The sequence below is a fragment of the Scatophagus argus genome, chromosome 4, assembly GCF_020382885.2.
Source record: "Scatophagus argus isolate fScaArg1 chromosome 4, fScaArg1.pri, whole genome shotgun sequence".
Lineage (NCBI taxonomy): Eukaryota > Metazoa > Chordata > Actinopteri > Scatophagidae > Scatophagus > Scatophagus argus.
Genome location: NC_058496.1, coordinates 23,343,922 through 23,360,423, shown reverse-complemented (window position 1 = coordinate 23,360,423; position 16,502 = coordinate 23,343,922). Strand labels below are relative to the sequence as shown.

Sequence of the window (16,502 nt, the reverse complement as noted above, 5' to 3'; positions counted from 1 at the left end):
CTTGTGGTGTTAGTGTAGCACCTGACCCTCAGTTGATTTGACTAATGACGTCATATTCTATACATAGACAGCTTTGCAGCTATAACAGCTTCCATTTTTCTGAGAAGGATATCCACAAGATTTCGGAGTATTTCTTTTCTGCCTATTCATGCAGTAGAGCAATAGTGAGTGCTCTGCGCTCTGCGCAGGCCAGTCAAGTTCTTCCACATCAAACTCATCCAGCCATGTCTTTATGGACTTTGCTTTGTGCACTGGGGCACAGTCATGCTGGAATAGAAAAAGACCTTACTGCTGACACAAAGTTGGAAGCATAGCATCGTTCAAAATGTGTTGATATGCTGAAACATTAAAATTAACCTTCACTGGGAGTAAGGGGCCAAGCCCAACCCCTGAAAAACAGTCCCATAAAGAGGTGTTTGATTATATTTTTGGGATTAAAGATAAATAAATGAAATTTATTTGTTGAAGGTTAGGGTTAGTTTATATTTGCATGTTGTGCGTATGAAAAAATATTTTGATCTCTTTTCATGCATCTGAAAGCTATCTTTGTCTGTGTATTGAGTGTATTGTGAAAAGCTGACACTTAACTCAGACACTGGGATTATTTCTGCCTCCAAAGCAGCGTTTCTCCTTACATATGCTTGTAGAACTCAAACTCCAATTTCCTGAACATGGCATCTGCCCAGGTTGAGTCACTGAGTCCTTCTGAAGCAGATCCAATATCAACAGAGCAAAAGAAGAGGAAAAAAATAAAGAACTTCCTCTCTGTCATCTCTCATCCATACCTTTCATATCACATTGCTTAACAACAAGACATGTATCAGCATTCCTCCTGCCAACCCTCTGCAGGCCATCCGGCTCCAGGCGCTAAACAAATGGTTCCATGGTGGAGATAAGATAACTCAGGCATCAGGGATTATTGACTGTGCAGACTAAAACTGAATATAAAACTAAAAAGGTATTGATTTGGCACCTCAGAGCCAGTTTTTATAGCATAGTTACCATTTTTGAAGCACATAAAAAAATATGATGGAGTCACAAATGTATGGCACACATTCTGGATGACCGTATTCTCCTGTGGGCTGGATTTATACCAGACATTATTCTATACCATGCTTTTTTTTGCCTGCATCTTCTGAAATATGCAGAGTAGGAACTTGTTTAACAAGAGTTAAGGAAGAAAATTAAGACTCTAATTTCTCTCATTTAGTTGCATTTGAGAAGAGTGCAGTGGTAGTTCAGAGTAAAAGAGGAACAAAAGTGGGACATCATCCTTATTTAAGTTATTTAAGATACAGGCAAAAAAGAAGATAGAGTGCTGCAAGACAAAAGCTGTGTGGTCCTCTGACGCTGACTTCATCCTGTCTAGACATGCCGCTCCAACAAAGAACAGATTTACGCATGTGGCTGTTAAACAAGTCCTACTTTTCTCTTCATACTCACTTCTGAATTACTGTTAGCATCAATACATGATGAACAGCAGCTGTCGCTGTAGGCTCTAACGTGTCTTGAATGTGTGTCTGTGGAGACTTTTAGTTCTTTAATGATGGGGAAAAAAACATGGTCCAGTGTCTCTTATTTCAGTGTTGGTATGCCTTGTTTCTATGGTGATGCATTCTTCTGCAGTTCTATTTTAAGTTTCATATGTTGTTAAATAATGGCTCCAACACAATTATGATGCAAAATAAACTCTCCTGGATGTAAACTTTGAGCTGAGGTGTACCAGAAATTCTTTTTCATTTGGTCTTTTAGACCTTGTCAACATTTGCTTGTCATTGTCTCAGAAGTCAATTTTCTTTGCACCAAACAAGAACGGTTTAGGAAACACAAAGAGAGAGAGGGAACGAGTGAGACTGAGAGGCAGCACATCGGCAACAGAGTTGAACTCTCTCACACACTGATACTAATCGTGTTACAATCTCATCTCAGTCTCATGCTTCCCAGTAATGAGTTTTATTTCAGAGTTTTTGATTAGATGTTTATGTCTGCTTGACATTGAGCCTTGGGCAGTTATTGCGGTTAGCCTGAGAATAACCCATACACAAGCCTGATTTCTGAGCACAACCAAGTCACTATCGGTAGTCTTGCACAGCCAGACCCATTTCCATGCTTTGTTTTAGTGCTGTGTCAGAGCTGGACAAAAGTCTGGCTGATGAACCCGTTATCATTCTGATAAATCATTGTTATATACACTATATTGCCAAAAGTATTCATAACTGAATTCAGGTGTTCCAATCACTTCCATGGCATGCAGACTGCTTCTACAAACATTTGTGAAAGAATGGGTTGCTCTCAGGAGCTGGTACTGTGATACGACGCCATCTGTGCAACAAGTCCAGTTGTGAAATTTCCTCACTACTAAATATTCCACAGTCAACTGTCAGTGGTATTGTAACAAAGTGGAAGCAATTGGGAACAACAGCGGGTCAGCGGATGCTGAGGAGCATAATGTGCAGAGGTCGCCAACTTTCTGCAGAGTAAATCGCTGCAGACCTCCAAACTTCATGTGGCCTTCAGATTAGCTGAAGAACACTGCGCAGAGAGCTTCATGGATTGGGTTTCCATGGCAGAGCAGCTGCATCCAAGCCATATATCACCAAGTGCAATGCAAAGCGTCGGATGCAGTGGTGTAAAGCACACCACCAATGGAATCTAGAGAAGTGGAGCCGTGTTTGCTTCAGCAGAGATTTTGAACAATTCCACACTTCCAACTTTGTGGGAACAGTTTGGGGATGGCCCCTTTCTGCTCCAACATGACTGCACAACAGTGCACAATACAAGATCCATAAAGACATGGATGAGCAAGTTTGGTGTGGAAGAACTTGACTGGCCTGCTGGCCTGAGTCCTGACCTCAACCCGATAGAACACCTTGGGAATGAATTTGTGCGAAGACTGCAAGCCAGGCCTTCTCGTCCAGTGTCTGACCTCACAAATGCGCTTCTGAAAGAATGATCAAAAATTCCCATAAACACACTTCTTGTGGAAACCTTCCCAGAAGAGTGGAAGCTGTTATAGCTGCAAAGGGTGGACTGACATCATATTAAACCCTATGGATTAAGAATGGGAAGTCACTTAAGTTCATATGCGTATAAAGGCAGATGAGCAAATACTTTTGACAATATAATGTATCTTTAAATTAGTCACAGTCCAAGCCCAGGATGCAGTGATGGTGCCATTGCAAAATCATATCAGGGGGAAAATATTTTGGTGGAACATTTGCATGTGGTCAGGCAAGCCCTGGCATTAAAATGGTTAGGTTGCTGTAATAGAAAAAGATGACAGCTGTTAGCTTGTTTATGTTTGTACTCTTAGCAAATATATCAGGGTTTCAGCATCTTTCTATTTACAGCATGTAGGTTGGTAGACCAGAGGATGTTGTTTTTGTTTCCCAAAAATATGAATGGGATTTTAAAAATGGTCACATGCAGATAGCGGCATGGAGAGGAGAACACCAGGCAAACAGGCAGCTAATGGCAGGCTTATCCCAACAATCTACATCCTGTGACTCAACAATGGAAATTACGAACATATCCATTCAAACTGGAGAGATGATCAGTCTGTGGGAGTGGTGAGCAAAGAAGGCTTGTTGAAAGACCAGCATTTGGCACTGAGTAGCTACTAAATCCATTACTATTTAAATGTTGGACAGAACAACATGATGACTAGGTTATGCTCAAATCCTTGTCAGAATAGCACTATGCCATTAGGATTTTGACATTTCTCATGTACATTTGTAGATTTTCTTCATGCTCTGGGGGTAATGAATACCCAGAAAAAATGGTGCAACAATTTTCTGGAGAATTCAGAAAACAAAATATCAATTTTACATCTCTGACAAAGAGAAAATGGGAGAGTGTGGATTTATCATCATAAATGGGAGGTTTTCTTTGATAGGATAGGATCTGTGAGGGCAGTACTGTGCTGAAATATATACCTAAAAATCTGATTTCCTAACAGGATGCTGAATCAGCCGTAGGTCTATAGGATGTGCTGAAATCTGCCAGTGTGTGCATTACCTTCGCCTTGAGACTTATGGGTACCCATAACAAGCTTCCCTGCATAAACTAACAAAGAACTTTGGATGTATCTCCACAGAAGCATAACAATCAGAATCAAGTCACTTTCACCAGGTGCTATGAGCTACAAAATTACAGTACACCCAACCTACATACTTTATAGGCTATTTGCATATCAATGCACATTTAAACTTGTCCAATCTGGCAAGTCACTATTAGCCATCATTCAATTGGGATTTCTTGTCATAGTTTTAGCAGCCAGTCTGAGTTGGTGTTTACTCAGTCAACACTGAGAATAATGACATACGGAAATGGAAAGAAAGTTATGAGAGCCGGAAAACTCAGAAATTCAGTCAAAATTAAAAGATTTCACACAAGAAGTATGGACAAGCTCTTATGGAATTTCGCTAATCACCTGACTGGCTGCAATAATAATGTGACAAGAAGAAGGCTGCTGCTCTCAAAGACAAATCAAATGACAGTTTCTGTGGAGAGACGCAGACAGGAGAAGACACAGAGAGAGACTGAGAGTGAGAGAAAGATGGACCACAGCCGAATCAGAGGAGACAGCAAATAGTGAGACATCTGCCTCTGATGGCTGCTCTGGTATGAAGTAGTGATTGAGAGTGAAAGCCTCATCCCCTTCAGAGGTTATGTAACAGCGACGATACCACTGGGTGGACAGAGGTGATACCAGGCTGTGTTTGTGTGTGTGTGTGTGTGTGTGTGTGTGTGTGTGTGTGTGTGGCAGAAAGGAGAAACAAGGGAACAGTAAAGCAGAAAGGAAAAGTAAAATCTTAATCTGTGTGTAAGAGAATTAGAGTTCAAGAGGAAGCATAATGTGGTGTGTGTGTGTGTGTGCATTGGCCATGCAGAAATGATGACCCCAGTATTTCTATGGCCCAGAAGTGCCACAAGGCATCTTTTATTAACTAAAGTTTGGCTGAGGTTGACCCATTTGAGATTAGGTTTTGTGCATGTGTGTGTGTTTGCAAACAAATATGTGTGCTTAACCATGCTTATCTGCTAGTGTGTGAGCTAGCAGTGTGTATCTGCACAGTACAGATATGTGTGTCCATGTCCGGGAGCTAAAATCTTGTTGCAGCTTCACATCTCCAAACAGTGTGTGTCATCAAAAACTGTAATTAAAAATCAATGCATCCATATTTCCCTCCTATTCTATTTACACCCCCCCACCCCCCACTATCTCTTCCATGCTGACTTCCCACCATGGAAACAAGCCTGTTTTAATCTACAGCCAACGGTACAGATAGGTAAAAACTCATTTCATTACGCAGTGAGGAGGAGAAGGACTACACTAGCTACCACTCCAGTCTTCTATTTATCTTTTGTCTGGTATTTTGCCTGCCAAAGACAAACGGCGATTTTTTTGTGCAATGAGACAAGTGGAGCAAGGAGGTATCTAAGGCTGGTGTTTATTAGCGAAAATCTGAAAAAAGCTTGTCTTTATCTTGGTGCTGTCTCATGTAAAGTGTCTCTGTAAAGAATAACTGTTAGCAAGAAACTCATTAAAAGTTTTTTTTTCCTCTTTCGATAAACGTATCTCCTCCCTGTTTCCCAAGGGGAAGAGATATGCTTATAGAAAGAAAGAGTTTGTTTTGGAGAGGGAGCGTTTTCCACCTTTTATACTCTAATTTCCCATCAAAAGTTCTTTTTTATTGTAATTAAAGGAAATGTTCCTCAACATAGAAATAATTCTCCAGATCATTAATATTTCTACAGGTTTATGCTAGGCTATGGCCGTCAGTTTGATATGCCCAAAATATTAACAAAGCTGCGGCAAAATACAGCTCCTGACTTTATTCAAAATTGACTATGACTCCGAAAGTGAATGAATTTTAACTGTTTTTTTTTTTTTACTCATTTCATAAGGTCTCTATTAACTGTTGTCTTTTACTTTAGATTACTAAAAAATAATACATAAGGTTTGATGTCTGAATACGTATTGTTGTTTTTTTTTTTATAAATGATTCAGTCAGTTTTATGTCCATCCATCTTTACATCTGTTAGGAAGCACACAGGACTTTTTGAGGTGCCATATCATTTCATTCTTCTAATTTATTTGCAAAGGCTACTCAAACAGAAATAAGAGAAATGTGGATTCTTTCAACACAAGACCTAAAACAAATCTGCAGTCCTCTGATCATCTTTCGTATTCCCTTTGTTCTTTGTTATAGAGACAACAAAACCTGCTTTGTGTCCAAATGTTTCTATGGCGATGGAAGCTAAAAAACTATAACATCTATCTAGGAACATCTATTTTACAAATATGTCAGGCATTTCTCATGCATAATGCAGTTTATTTGAACTGTAGACACATGCAAGACTTGTTATGTCCTGCTATGTCAACAAGCAGAGCAAGGCACTAACCCTGCAAGAGTTGGTGGTTCTGTTCCCACTGGGGCCACTCAGGCTAAAAATACAAGCACTCACAGCAGCATGTTTGATGAAAGCTTTGCATAAATGGCATACAAATGCACATGACACCATACACGCATTCAAACAACACATTCACATACACACAGGCTGACTTACTGAGACACTCTCCGGTGATGGCGTTCAGGAAGTGCCCCTCTTGGCAGCTTGTCCTGCAGTAGCGGCTCTGTAGGGAGACCAGCTGGGGGCAGGAGGTGCAGTCGGCCTGGGAGGGGCCCGTGCAAGTCTGGCAGGATGGGTGGCAAGCTGGAAGACGGAGGGAAGGGGAAGGAGTGGGGCAAAGAGGAGATATGGGAGAACAGGGTCAAAATCAGGCACAAACACACACACACACACACACACACACGCAATGAAATAAAAGAGGATAAAGGGCTGTAGGATTGATGATAATTCTTTGCGGTACAAATCACCCCTTTCACATTACTCATAGTCATTTGATTCATTGTCATTATAAAAGAATATCGATTAATGGAGCATTAACTACACAGTCTGTTATTGCAAAGTATAAAAAGTCACCAGCACCAAAACTTTGCAGTAAAAATTCTCTCTTTCAGACAGAAATACAATACTTCTTCGGGGTATCTGGCTAGCTTCTAATGAGCCAATCAACACTGAAGGAGACAAGGCCAAGTTAGCAAACAGATACCATTTATTTTGGTATCCCAGGGGGAAAAAGTAAGCCAAGCCCATCGTTCTTCTGTTAGCCATTTTGTCTGCATCTGTCATTTCAATTACTCAGCCAAAGTTTAGAGGGAAAAAACTGTTATGTTTCATGGTGGCTGTCCTCAAAATAAACACTAAAATTCTGTATATTTTAAAAGACCTGAGGTCAAGCCTGGTAGATGGGAGAGAGAGGGGTTGCCTTGCTTCAAATGAGGCCAGAGAAGTAAAATGAGCGGGTGTAATGAACGGAAGATTAGAGCAAATGGATTCTCATTAAAGAGCTGGCTTTTGGGGAGGGGGGCAGAAGCTCTTTTCATTCGTTAACCTGCGGTGGGAGCCACTATACATGTACAACCCCACAATTATACTTTATATCTGTATACAGTGTTTGGTTTGGTGCTATGGGAAGCTCAAGTCATGTAGAAGTAAACCTGGTGTCTATTCTTGAGAAACTGGTATAATTGTGCTTGATGCAGCACACACTGATGAAGCCAAGCTTTTAAAAGCTCTTACCGCAGACCTTACCTGAAAATACATCAAATTCTCAGGTGAACTCGAACATAATTTTTAACACATACTGTATCTCTAGAGGCTCACAAAATGAATTTGCATAACATCAATGCTTTTCATGACATCGACTAAACTAAAAGCTATGTAGTCTGCACCCAAAAAGACCAGGAACGCTCACATCTCTCCTCCAATTCGACTCTCTAACTAATCCTCTTAGTCTAATTACTTATTATTTAAAATGTGTTTATGTTCATCTCATGTCCCAGCATATTAGAAGAAAAATGTGAAATTATTGAAATTCTATGTTATTGGTGGTTCAACTGTTGTAGATCCTACCTTCATAAAAAAAGGCATTTCTCGTCATTAATCACAACTCTTGCCAATTATTTTTCAGTTGCATTAGACTCTGTGCTAATATACAGAAGCTGTTTGTTTTCTGTGTTCCTTCTAACAAAACTGCCTGAGTGACATTAACCACCTGTGCAACCCCCCAGAGAGAAAAAAAAACATTTGGATGTATTTTCTTGCAAGTTTCTATGAGTCACAGAAGGTGAGCCAATAATTGCAATGTTTTTACAGCCTGTGTGGTTTATTTCTGATTAAGGCAGAGCGAGGCACCGACAGCTACAGGCACTGAAAGTCCACAACAACAATTTAGATAAACACCCAGTACTAACAATCCCACTGGTGTGAGAATAACAATTATCTTAATCATTGTCTTATAGGTTTTCAGGCCCTGTTAATGACAGTAACACAGTAACTGTTTACCTAGTATAAGCTTCTACAGTTAAAAGCCTCAGATTACTAAACTACAGAACAACCAATAACAGAGGCATCCGCACTAAGGTTTTCTGGAAAATAGAGAGTGAAGATCACACAGGGAAATCTGTGGGTGTGAGACCTTGTCTTGCTATCTTTGTGAGGACCTGCTTCTGGCTTTAAGAAGGAGCGCATATTTGGAAAGTGAGGACAATTGGACCTGTCCTCGTTTCTTCAAAGGGCTGTTGAACAGTTTTGGTCTTAGATTTAAGGTTTAGTTGAGGATGAGAGAATATGTTGTGTATATGCGTGTGCTCACAGGTATGGAAAAAAAAAGAAAAAAAAGCATGCGTGTGTGTGTGTGTGTGTGTGTGGATGTATTTTACTTACCTTGTGGGGAGAAAAATCTGTTCACACAGTTACACATGAAAACTCACCTTCTTCATGGGGACAAAATTCGAATCAAGTCTCCATAATGTAAATGATTACATTTTAGGGTGAAGACCTGGTTTACGGTTAGGCTTAGGTTAAGGTTAGGGTAAAGGTTGGGTTAGGCAAGCAATGGTTGTGGTTGGAGTAATTGTCCAGGAAATGAATGTAAGTCCATGTGTTGTCCCCATAGGACATGGAAACCTAAACTGTGTGTGTGTGTGTGTGTTGTGTGTGTGTGTGTTCTCACCTTGGCACTGGTTGTCCTGGATGAAGAAGCTTTGCGGGCAGCTGGGGACACAGCGGCCTTCGTGCAGGCTGGACGGGGAGGGACAGGACGTACAGTTGTCTGCAGATGGCCCAGTGCAGAGCCAGCAGGAGGGATGACATTCTGCAAAGGACACAAAGAACAGTTTTCGTGCTTATCACAAAAAAAAATAATAAAGCCAAGGCCATGGACAGAGGATATTCCCCAGCTGCACACTATTTTCGTACTGCCACATTAAGAACAATAAAATGACAAAATAAGTGGACACTGCTACAGCACAGTGAGAAGTGATTAACTTCATTGTATGTATGACGAATTTAGCTCTTCAGCAGCAGCACTAATGCATCAAAATTCAATGAAGTATGACTCCTCTTACTTCATACACCTAAAAAATAGTTGCAGCCTATGTGTCTGGATGTGAACTGCGGCCAACTTTCACCACCATTTTTGTTATCCTGCATCCACATTACTTTATCTTGTTCCTTCCCTACTGGCATTTTTGGCTCTTGATTCTCAAGAGCACTTAGTCAGCTCGGCCAGTTAGAAGTAATGTAACACTCAGATGAGGCCAGCAGCCAGCTTCACAATTCAGAATTTATGCTCTAACACCAGTCAGTGCCAGCTAACAAAGCCTGATCCAAAATGGCCACAAGCCAGCAAAGACTTCGGAAATAAAGCTCTACTGCTTAGTTTGGACTATTTAATTTCACAGAATACCTCCACAAGGATCCTTTATGATGAGTTACACCTGAAGTATACAGATTTGGAAGGTAGGGAGGTTAAAGCTAAGCAAGGTAATTTGGCTTCAGTTGACCATATAGATTAACTGCTTGAAACTTTACTAAAAAAAAAAAAACTGGGAGGGGAACTAGAATACAATAAATGAATAAATGAAAAAAATCTGGCTTAATTAGTTATAGGCACAGGAAAACTAGAACACTTCTGATTTAGAAACAGAGAAAGAGAAAATAGTCTAAGATCAATTTGGATGGAGGTCTTGAATTCTTTCTGAAGTGTTCTTATCTGTTACCAGAATTTTATTTGGACTAAAGATGAAAATCTAGAGGTTTCATGTGTTCTGTAGCCTCATTTCATTTTAACAAAATGTTCCCTAAAGCAGCTTCAAGCTATCAACTGTTGCATATTTAACCAGTCTTAAATCTGGTCTAATGAACAGTTTTGCTACTGCTGCAATCTTCTTGTCCTTCCTGGATTATTTATCCATCCCCTACAAACCCCCACACCCTTCACTCTACATCACCGCTGCCCTCAAACAGGCCTTTTGTGAAGTCTTTGATGTCTGCTTTGGCAATGTGGAGACAAATAGTTGAGCATCACTGTCAGCCCTGGCACCTGAGCCAAGCCACAAACCAACCAGCTGCTGATGCTGGTGGTGGTGGGACAGACAAAAGGCCTGTCACCAACCGGCCAGGAGCATCAAGTGTGTGTTTGTGTGTATGTGTGAGTGTGTGTGCGTGAGTGAACTGCCTGACTATTTTAGCACACAGTATGTGCACAAGTATGTGTGTGTTTATAATTACTCCACTCTGGGTTCTTTCGGAGGGCTGTCAGCTGTATCCGGGTTTGTGTACACTCTATGACAGTCACTGGCAGGAGCAGACTGGTGCTCTACCACAGCCAACACTGCCGCCTGTATGTGTGTGTGTATGTGTGTATGTGTGCCTCAACCTATGAAAACATTTACCCTCTGGGAACACCTGAGTGTCAGAGCGAGAACCCTGAAAAGTCACAAGACTGTCAGGCAAAACCGTCAATCTGACATTCCCTCATAGCCCACCTTCTCCCTGTTGCCTACCCACAATGCCCTTCTTCTCCATCAAATATGGCAACTTAATTGGTTAGCTGGGGTGACAGGCCACACTATGTGTTTCTGTGACTATGTTTAGTACCCACCAACAAAATATAAACATGCATTCATTTCACACAAACCGCTACATAAACCATCAAAAAACAAACACACTCTCAGAGGCATATTAAATAGGCCTCCTGTCAAACTTATTTCATTAATGAGAGGAGAGAATAAGAACAACAGGCAACCTCTCCTTCTTTTATTGCAGCTTGGATATCTAATTTGTTGCAAGGCAGAAGGCGCATATTGATTCTGGTAATACCCAAATTCATGTGCGCAGGCGTTCTCATCACACATTATCTGGTGCACACGCTCAGAGAATCGGATTCATTACTTTGTTTTGTGCTGATAGGGTCATAATTTCAGGTGGATGCAGTCGATGAGGTTGTGATTGAGTTGGGGGAGGTGCTCCTTGATGCCTTCCACAAATGATCCTCCTGGTGCAGTACAGGGCTGATCATTACATTAAAGCAGCAAAGAGTTATGCCTGCTACACAGCAGAAACATAAGTGGAAGGTTATATCTCATTCCTCTGAAGTGTCTAACATTCACATCATTCACATCAGAATCAGGTTTTTTGCCACGTACATTTACACATACAAAGACTTTGTTTTGGCATAAGATGCAAATGTAACATGTAATAAAATGTTTTTACAGGAGGGTTAGAGTTCATGTGTGGCTATGCCTTGTTCATGAGGCTGGTCGTAGAGGGGAAGAAACTGTTCTTGTGACATGAGGTGTAGAAGTGGACTGTCATTGTCTTTGGGAGGTTGAATATCTTCAGCTACCGCAGAAAGTACATCTCTCTATTCTGTTGGGCCTTTTTAATGAAAGAGCTGCTGTTCAGCTCCCACTTGAGGTCTTGGGCGATGATGGTTTCCAGGAAGCAGAAGGACTCAACAGTGTTTACTGCTGACTCACACAGTAGGATGGAGGAGTAGGTGGGGCAGTGCTCTTCCTATATGCTACAATCATCTCCACTGTCTTAATCGCATTCAGTTCCAGGTTGTTGTGGTTGCACCATATCACTAGATGGCCAATCTCTCACCTGTATGCAGACTCATCCTCCACAGAGATGAGCCCGATAAGGGCGGTGTCGTCTGCAAACTTCAGGAGCTTGATAGACTGATGACTGGAGCTGTTGGTGTACAGCAAGAAGTGTCTCTGAAGTGTCTACCCAGTCATTCACATTGAATCTGCTCTGTTTTGGCATGCTAAAAGCCCGTCCACTTCTATGAAGAGACCATTTTGAGGAAGTAGCGATGCAATGGAAAACAGCTCTGGCAGACTAGCTACAAGTATAAGTGCTGTTTTTATTCTGGTTTGACTGCTACCTAAAACGGAAAACTCCTGACCATATATAAGCTTTACATCCACCCCTCTTCCTGATCAAAGATCAAAGGGGGGAAAGGAGAACCAAAAATTCCACGTCCTTTTCCCCAGCAGCTTCCCCAAATTTCTCTGGATCTCCGACTGGATCTCCCTGGTGTACCCATCCAGTCAGCTATACTGGTAATTTACCAGTGGCAAATGTGGGTTGTGGGGGACAAATTGCAGGCGTTCTTTTGTAGTGCAAAGAAAGAGTCACCCTGCCACCCTGCAGGGAGACCCCATCTTTTCCTGTTTGTATCTGTAGTCTCATTCTTGTAGTCACTATGAAAAGCTTGTGTCCAAAATTAACAAATAAATTGGTTAAAAGGTCACTTTGCATGTTGATCTCAGTGACTTTTGAAGGAATGTCATCAGGCTTCAAGGCTTCTAGTTGGGTCATCAAACCAAAGTGGTCTCCAGAATCAGAAAATGGATACGCACAAAAGATAAAATAATTCAGATTCAGACGGATTGGAGAGGACCTCACACTGAAAAAGCCAGGTTTGTGAGAGGAGCTAATGGACAAGCAGAGGAGCATTGCTTTTTGTGTTCAACACCTGCAAAAGGGTCAGGTGCTCGCCTGCTGTGAAAGCTTGAGTTCAAAGCAGATTTAAAGACTGCAATATAAAAACTGGCAAGCAGTCACATAGATGACAGGCACCACTATGCTTTTATCAGCACTAGTATCTATCTATCTGTGTCCAGCATGATATAATAAAACAATGACAACAACAGTGACATTTTTACCAGAATTATTTGCAATGGTGGCAGAAGCTAGACATACTTCAGTTTTTTAAATAAATTTTAAAGAAGCCAAATTCTGAATATATTATTGGTTAAAGTTGAAATTGGTTTTAAATCATGACAAACTGAACTTTCTACACATTTCACATGGTGGAAAATCATTCATTAATTCAGAAAAGCTCATTCCGCTTGGTGTAGCCTCTGTAATCCAATAACTAAACATGTATCATAACTTCCACTCAACCCTATAACACAGTTCAAGAACTAAACAACTGTATAGAGTATTACCACATGCTACAGCCTTTATTGCACCTGCATGAATTGTATTTGTAATATTAATGCATGAACTCAGTTTTTCAGTCCTCACACCCCCTATACCCCGCACAAACAAAGACTGTAGGGTCTCTGATTTTATGAAAGGTTATCTAACACAGTTAAGGTGTGTCTTAACCCTCCCTCTGTCTGACTGCCGCTAGACCTGTCCATCAAGCTGCTTTGAACCTCCCACACAACAACTCCTTCTGTCTGCAGGAGGGCTGCTCACCGGGGAGGAGAGGGATTTACAGCCGGGAATTTGCTCTCAGACATCCGATAGCTCATCAGCTATGGCTTACTTAATGTGTTCATGACTCTGTGTGTGTGTGTGTGTGTGTGTGTGTAGCTGCTGAGGAGGTCTGAGTAAGTGTCAGAGCATTCCACACACGCACACATTTCTTCAATAGCGTCTATTGTTCCCAGCCATACACCTGAACCCACTGACACTCCACTAAGGGAAACCTTTGTTACTGCGAACAGAAACAGAGTGGAACAACTGCTCTACATATTACTGTGAATGGAACGTTAATGGCACGTCATTTATCGAGTTGATCCTCAGCTCATTGTGCTGAGCCTAATTTAGGAGGCTCTGAGTGAAAGAAAACTAGATAAGTGGCACTCAGTCAGGCACAATAGCTGATGTACAATGTAACTCTGTGCTGAGACAAGCAGTTCAAATCCAATTTTCTGTATAACAAACACAAAACCTTTATTTTATTTAAATGTGAGCAGGATAAAGCAGAGATCCAGCATTTAAGTTTTAGGTGTCACTGAGACATAATTTAAGTCACCTCACTGAAAATGCAAGTCGAGATGTGTTCAGGTGTTTTCATTGCCCAGAATCCTTCCTATAACTTTACTTTAAGTCATATCTAAAATAAGTTGTACATAGAGGGACAGACAGAAAGAGGGAGCGAGAGAGAGATTCTGACTATGACAAAACATTTAAAGCATCCAAATTATTGTCTTTTGAAACAAATGTGTTTTGCTGTGCAAATAGGACATGTTTTCAAAGATTAACCAAGGCCTCATTTCAAGCTTGAACACTGTAGTCTAGACACCAGAACAACTGAAACTAAAGGAATCTGACTCAAGTTCAACACATCATCAACACTGAATTTACCAACTGGGTACTGAACAGCCTGTACAACCTCCACATGGCAGCTACAGGTGGACCAGGGTAGGCAGCCCAGGTTCCCTGACACTTTTACACTTCACATCACTTAGGCCAAAGGGAGCCCAGTACCAGGAGATGATTAGGTAACATCAAATGGAGGGAAGGAGAGTAAGTTGCGCACACATAGTGGTGGGATATAGCAGCTTTGCAGGCCATTCACAGATTATCCATTACCCTCAGGGTGTCATTAGGGACGGAGCTTCTAATGATGAGAAGGAGTGATTTGTGGGGCAGTGTTGCTGAGAGACAAGTTGGGGTCTGATCTAACCTGGCTGGGTCCTTGGTCAGAGTGTGTGATGCTGAATGTCCCTAATGAACCCAGACGACATCACTGATGCAGTGTGTAGGGTTGTACTGAATACTTAATCAAACACACTGAAGCTCTTACTTGCACTATAACAAAATTAAGTGTCCATTAAATGCCCATGGTGTGCCTAGTCTTCACCATCTCATTATCCTGTTGTGAATATTTGCTTTGCAGGTCTTGCTACAAACCAAAATTCCATTTAGTGACAAAAGCCTTAAACCCCCCAGTATTGGCTCAGTGTTGTCCCATGTGTTCACAGAGATTAATGGGTGTTAAAGGATGCTCCAATCCAACTACTACTCATTGATTTGTAATTGTCTCATCTAGAATGATTAAGGGAATCCAATATTACTAATGAATATTTAATTCAGGTAAGGTAAACAAAAATTTTCCTTGTGCTCGGCTTGCTTTGAACAGAAACATAATCTGTAGAGAGAAATAATGATATGGCCTAAATGGCATCAGAGGCATGATCCTTAAAAATCAAAGTTAAGCAGACTCATGACCCCTTGCTGTAGGGATAAAATTGCAAACTGCTCGGGAGTGATGTAAAATGAAGAATTCCCTTTCCTGTATTCAAGCTGCTTATTGTAAAGGCTCCAAAAATTCATTACTCAAAGGTAAAAAAGCATGATAAATCACTTGTAGCTTCATTTTGTGACTCTAAGAGGCTTCAATTTGAGAGCTACTGTGACTGCCAACAAACCAGCAAGAAGGTTTTCAGCCGTGGTGATACTCCTTCACTGTCCTCACATAGCAGACAACAGAGGGACTGGGGAAAAGTATAAACAACAGAAGCAAAAAATTACAATGTTTCCAAGCTTTAGGAATTCAGAAACCATCAGCTAACAGGAAACTATGATGACAATCCTCAGTGTACCCTGTAATCGACATGATCACTAAACTGTAATCACACTTTGAAATGCAGCTGCCGAGTGACTGTAAAAAGACAGCAAAGATATATCTGTAACACCATGGGGGAAGTTCCAACCAATCTACCTAAAATGCATCCTGTCTTATCTTCACACTCATCAAGCACCCAAATTTTTATTTTTTCATGATAAATAATAGTATATTATACTAATAGTCTATATATACTAATATATACTATATACTATATACTAATATATATATATATATACTAATAGTCAATATCTGACTTCAGACTCGATTTAACAAAACCAAGAGAATTGCAACTTGACAGACTTCACTTTGAGTTTATTCTTTTGCCTCAGTTGCCTCAGTTCATCAAGATAAAAAAAAAAAAGTTTGCAGTGAAACAATCATTAGTTTCCAGACGGCAGACATCAAATCAGTGCAGCAGCAGCAAATCACATTGTGCAAGCAGGAGGGAAAGGCACCTTTGGCATATCAGCAGCCAAAAAACAGAGAACCATAAATGTAAAGACACAGCTGTTAATTATGTGTTAATTCAGAAAATACACCATCACACAAATTCAAAGTTAAGCATATGGCCTGACTTGAGAATTCTGACTTCTTGACTTCAAAGATTTGAAACTTGCCTGTGACTTGCAAAACAAAGACAAAAGATGAGTGAGCAATTCTGGAAAAACAAATTTGATTGCTGAGTCTCATTCCCAAGCTGTCAAATATC

At 40.8% G+C, this 16,502-nt stretch overlaps 1 protein-coding gene across 1 annotated transcript in view; it reads right to left on the bottom strand.

The window, feature by feature from the left end:
• fras1 (Fraser extracellular matrix complex subunit 1) overlaps positions 1-16,502 on the bottom strand; it is a gene marked incomplete at its 5' end in the record, with an annotated part of 148,067 nt that overhangs the window by 85,335 nt on the left and 46,230 nt on the right. Inside the window, 2 exons of the mRNA XM_046386137.1 lie at positions 6,574-6,720; positions 9,086-9,226. Coding sequence (XP_046242093.1) covers positions 6,574-6,720; positions 9,086-9,226 — 288 coding nt within the window. The remainder of the gene's footprint in view (positions 1-6,573; positions 6,721-9,085; positions 9,227-16,502) is intronic.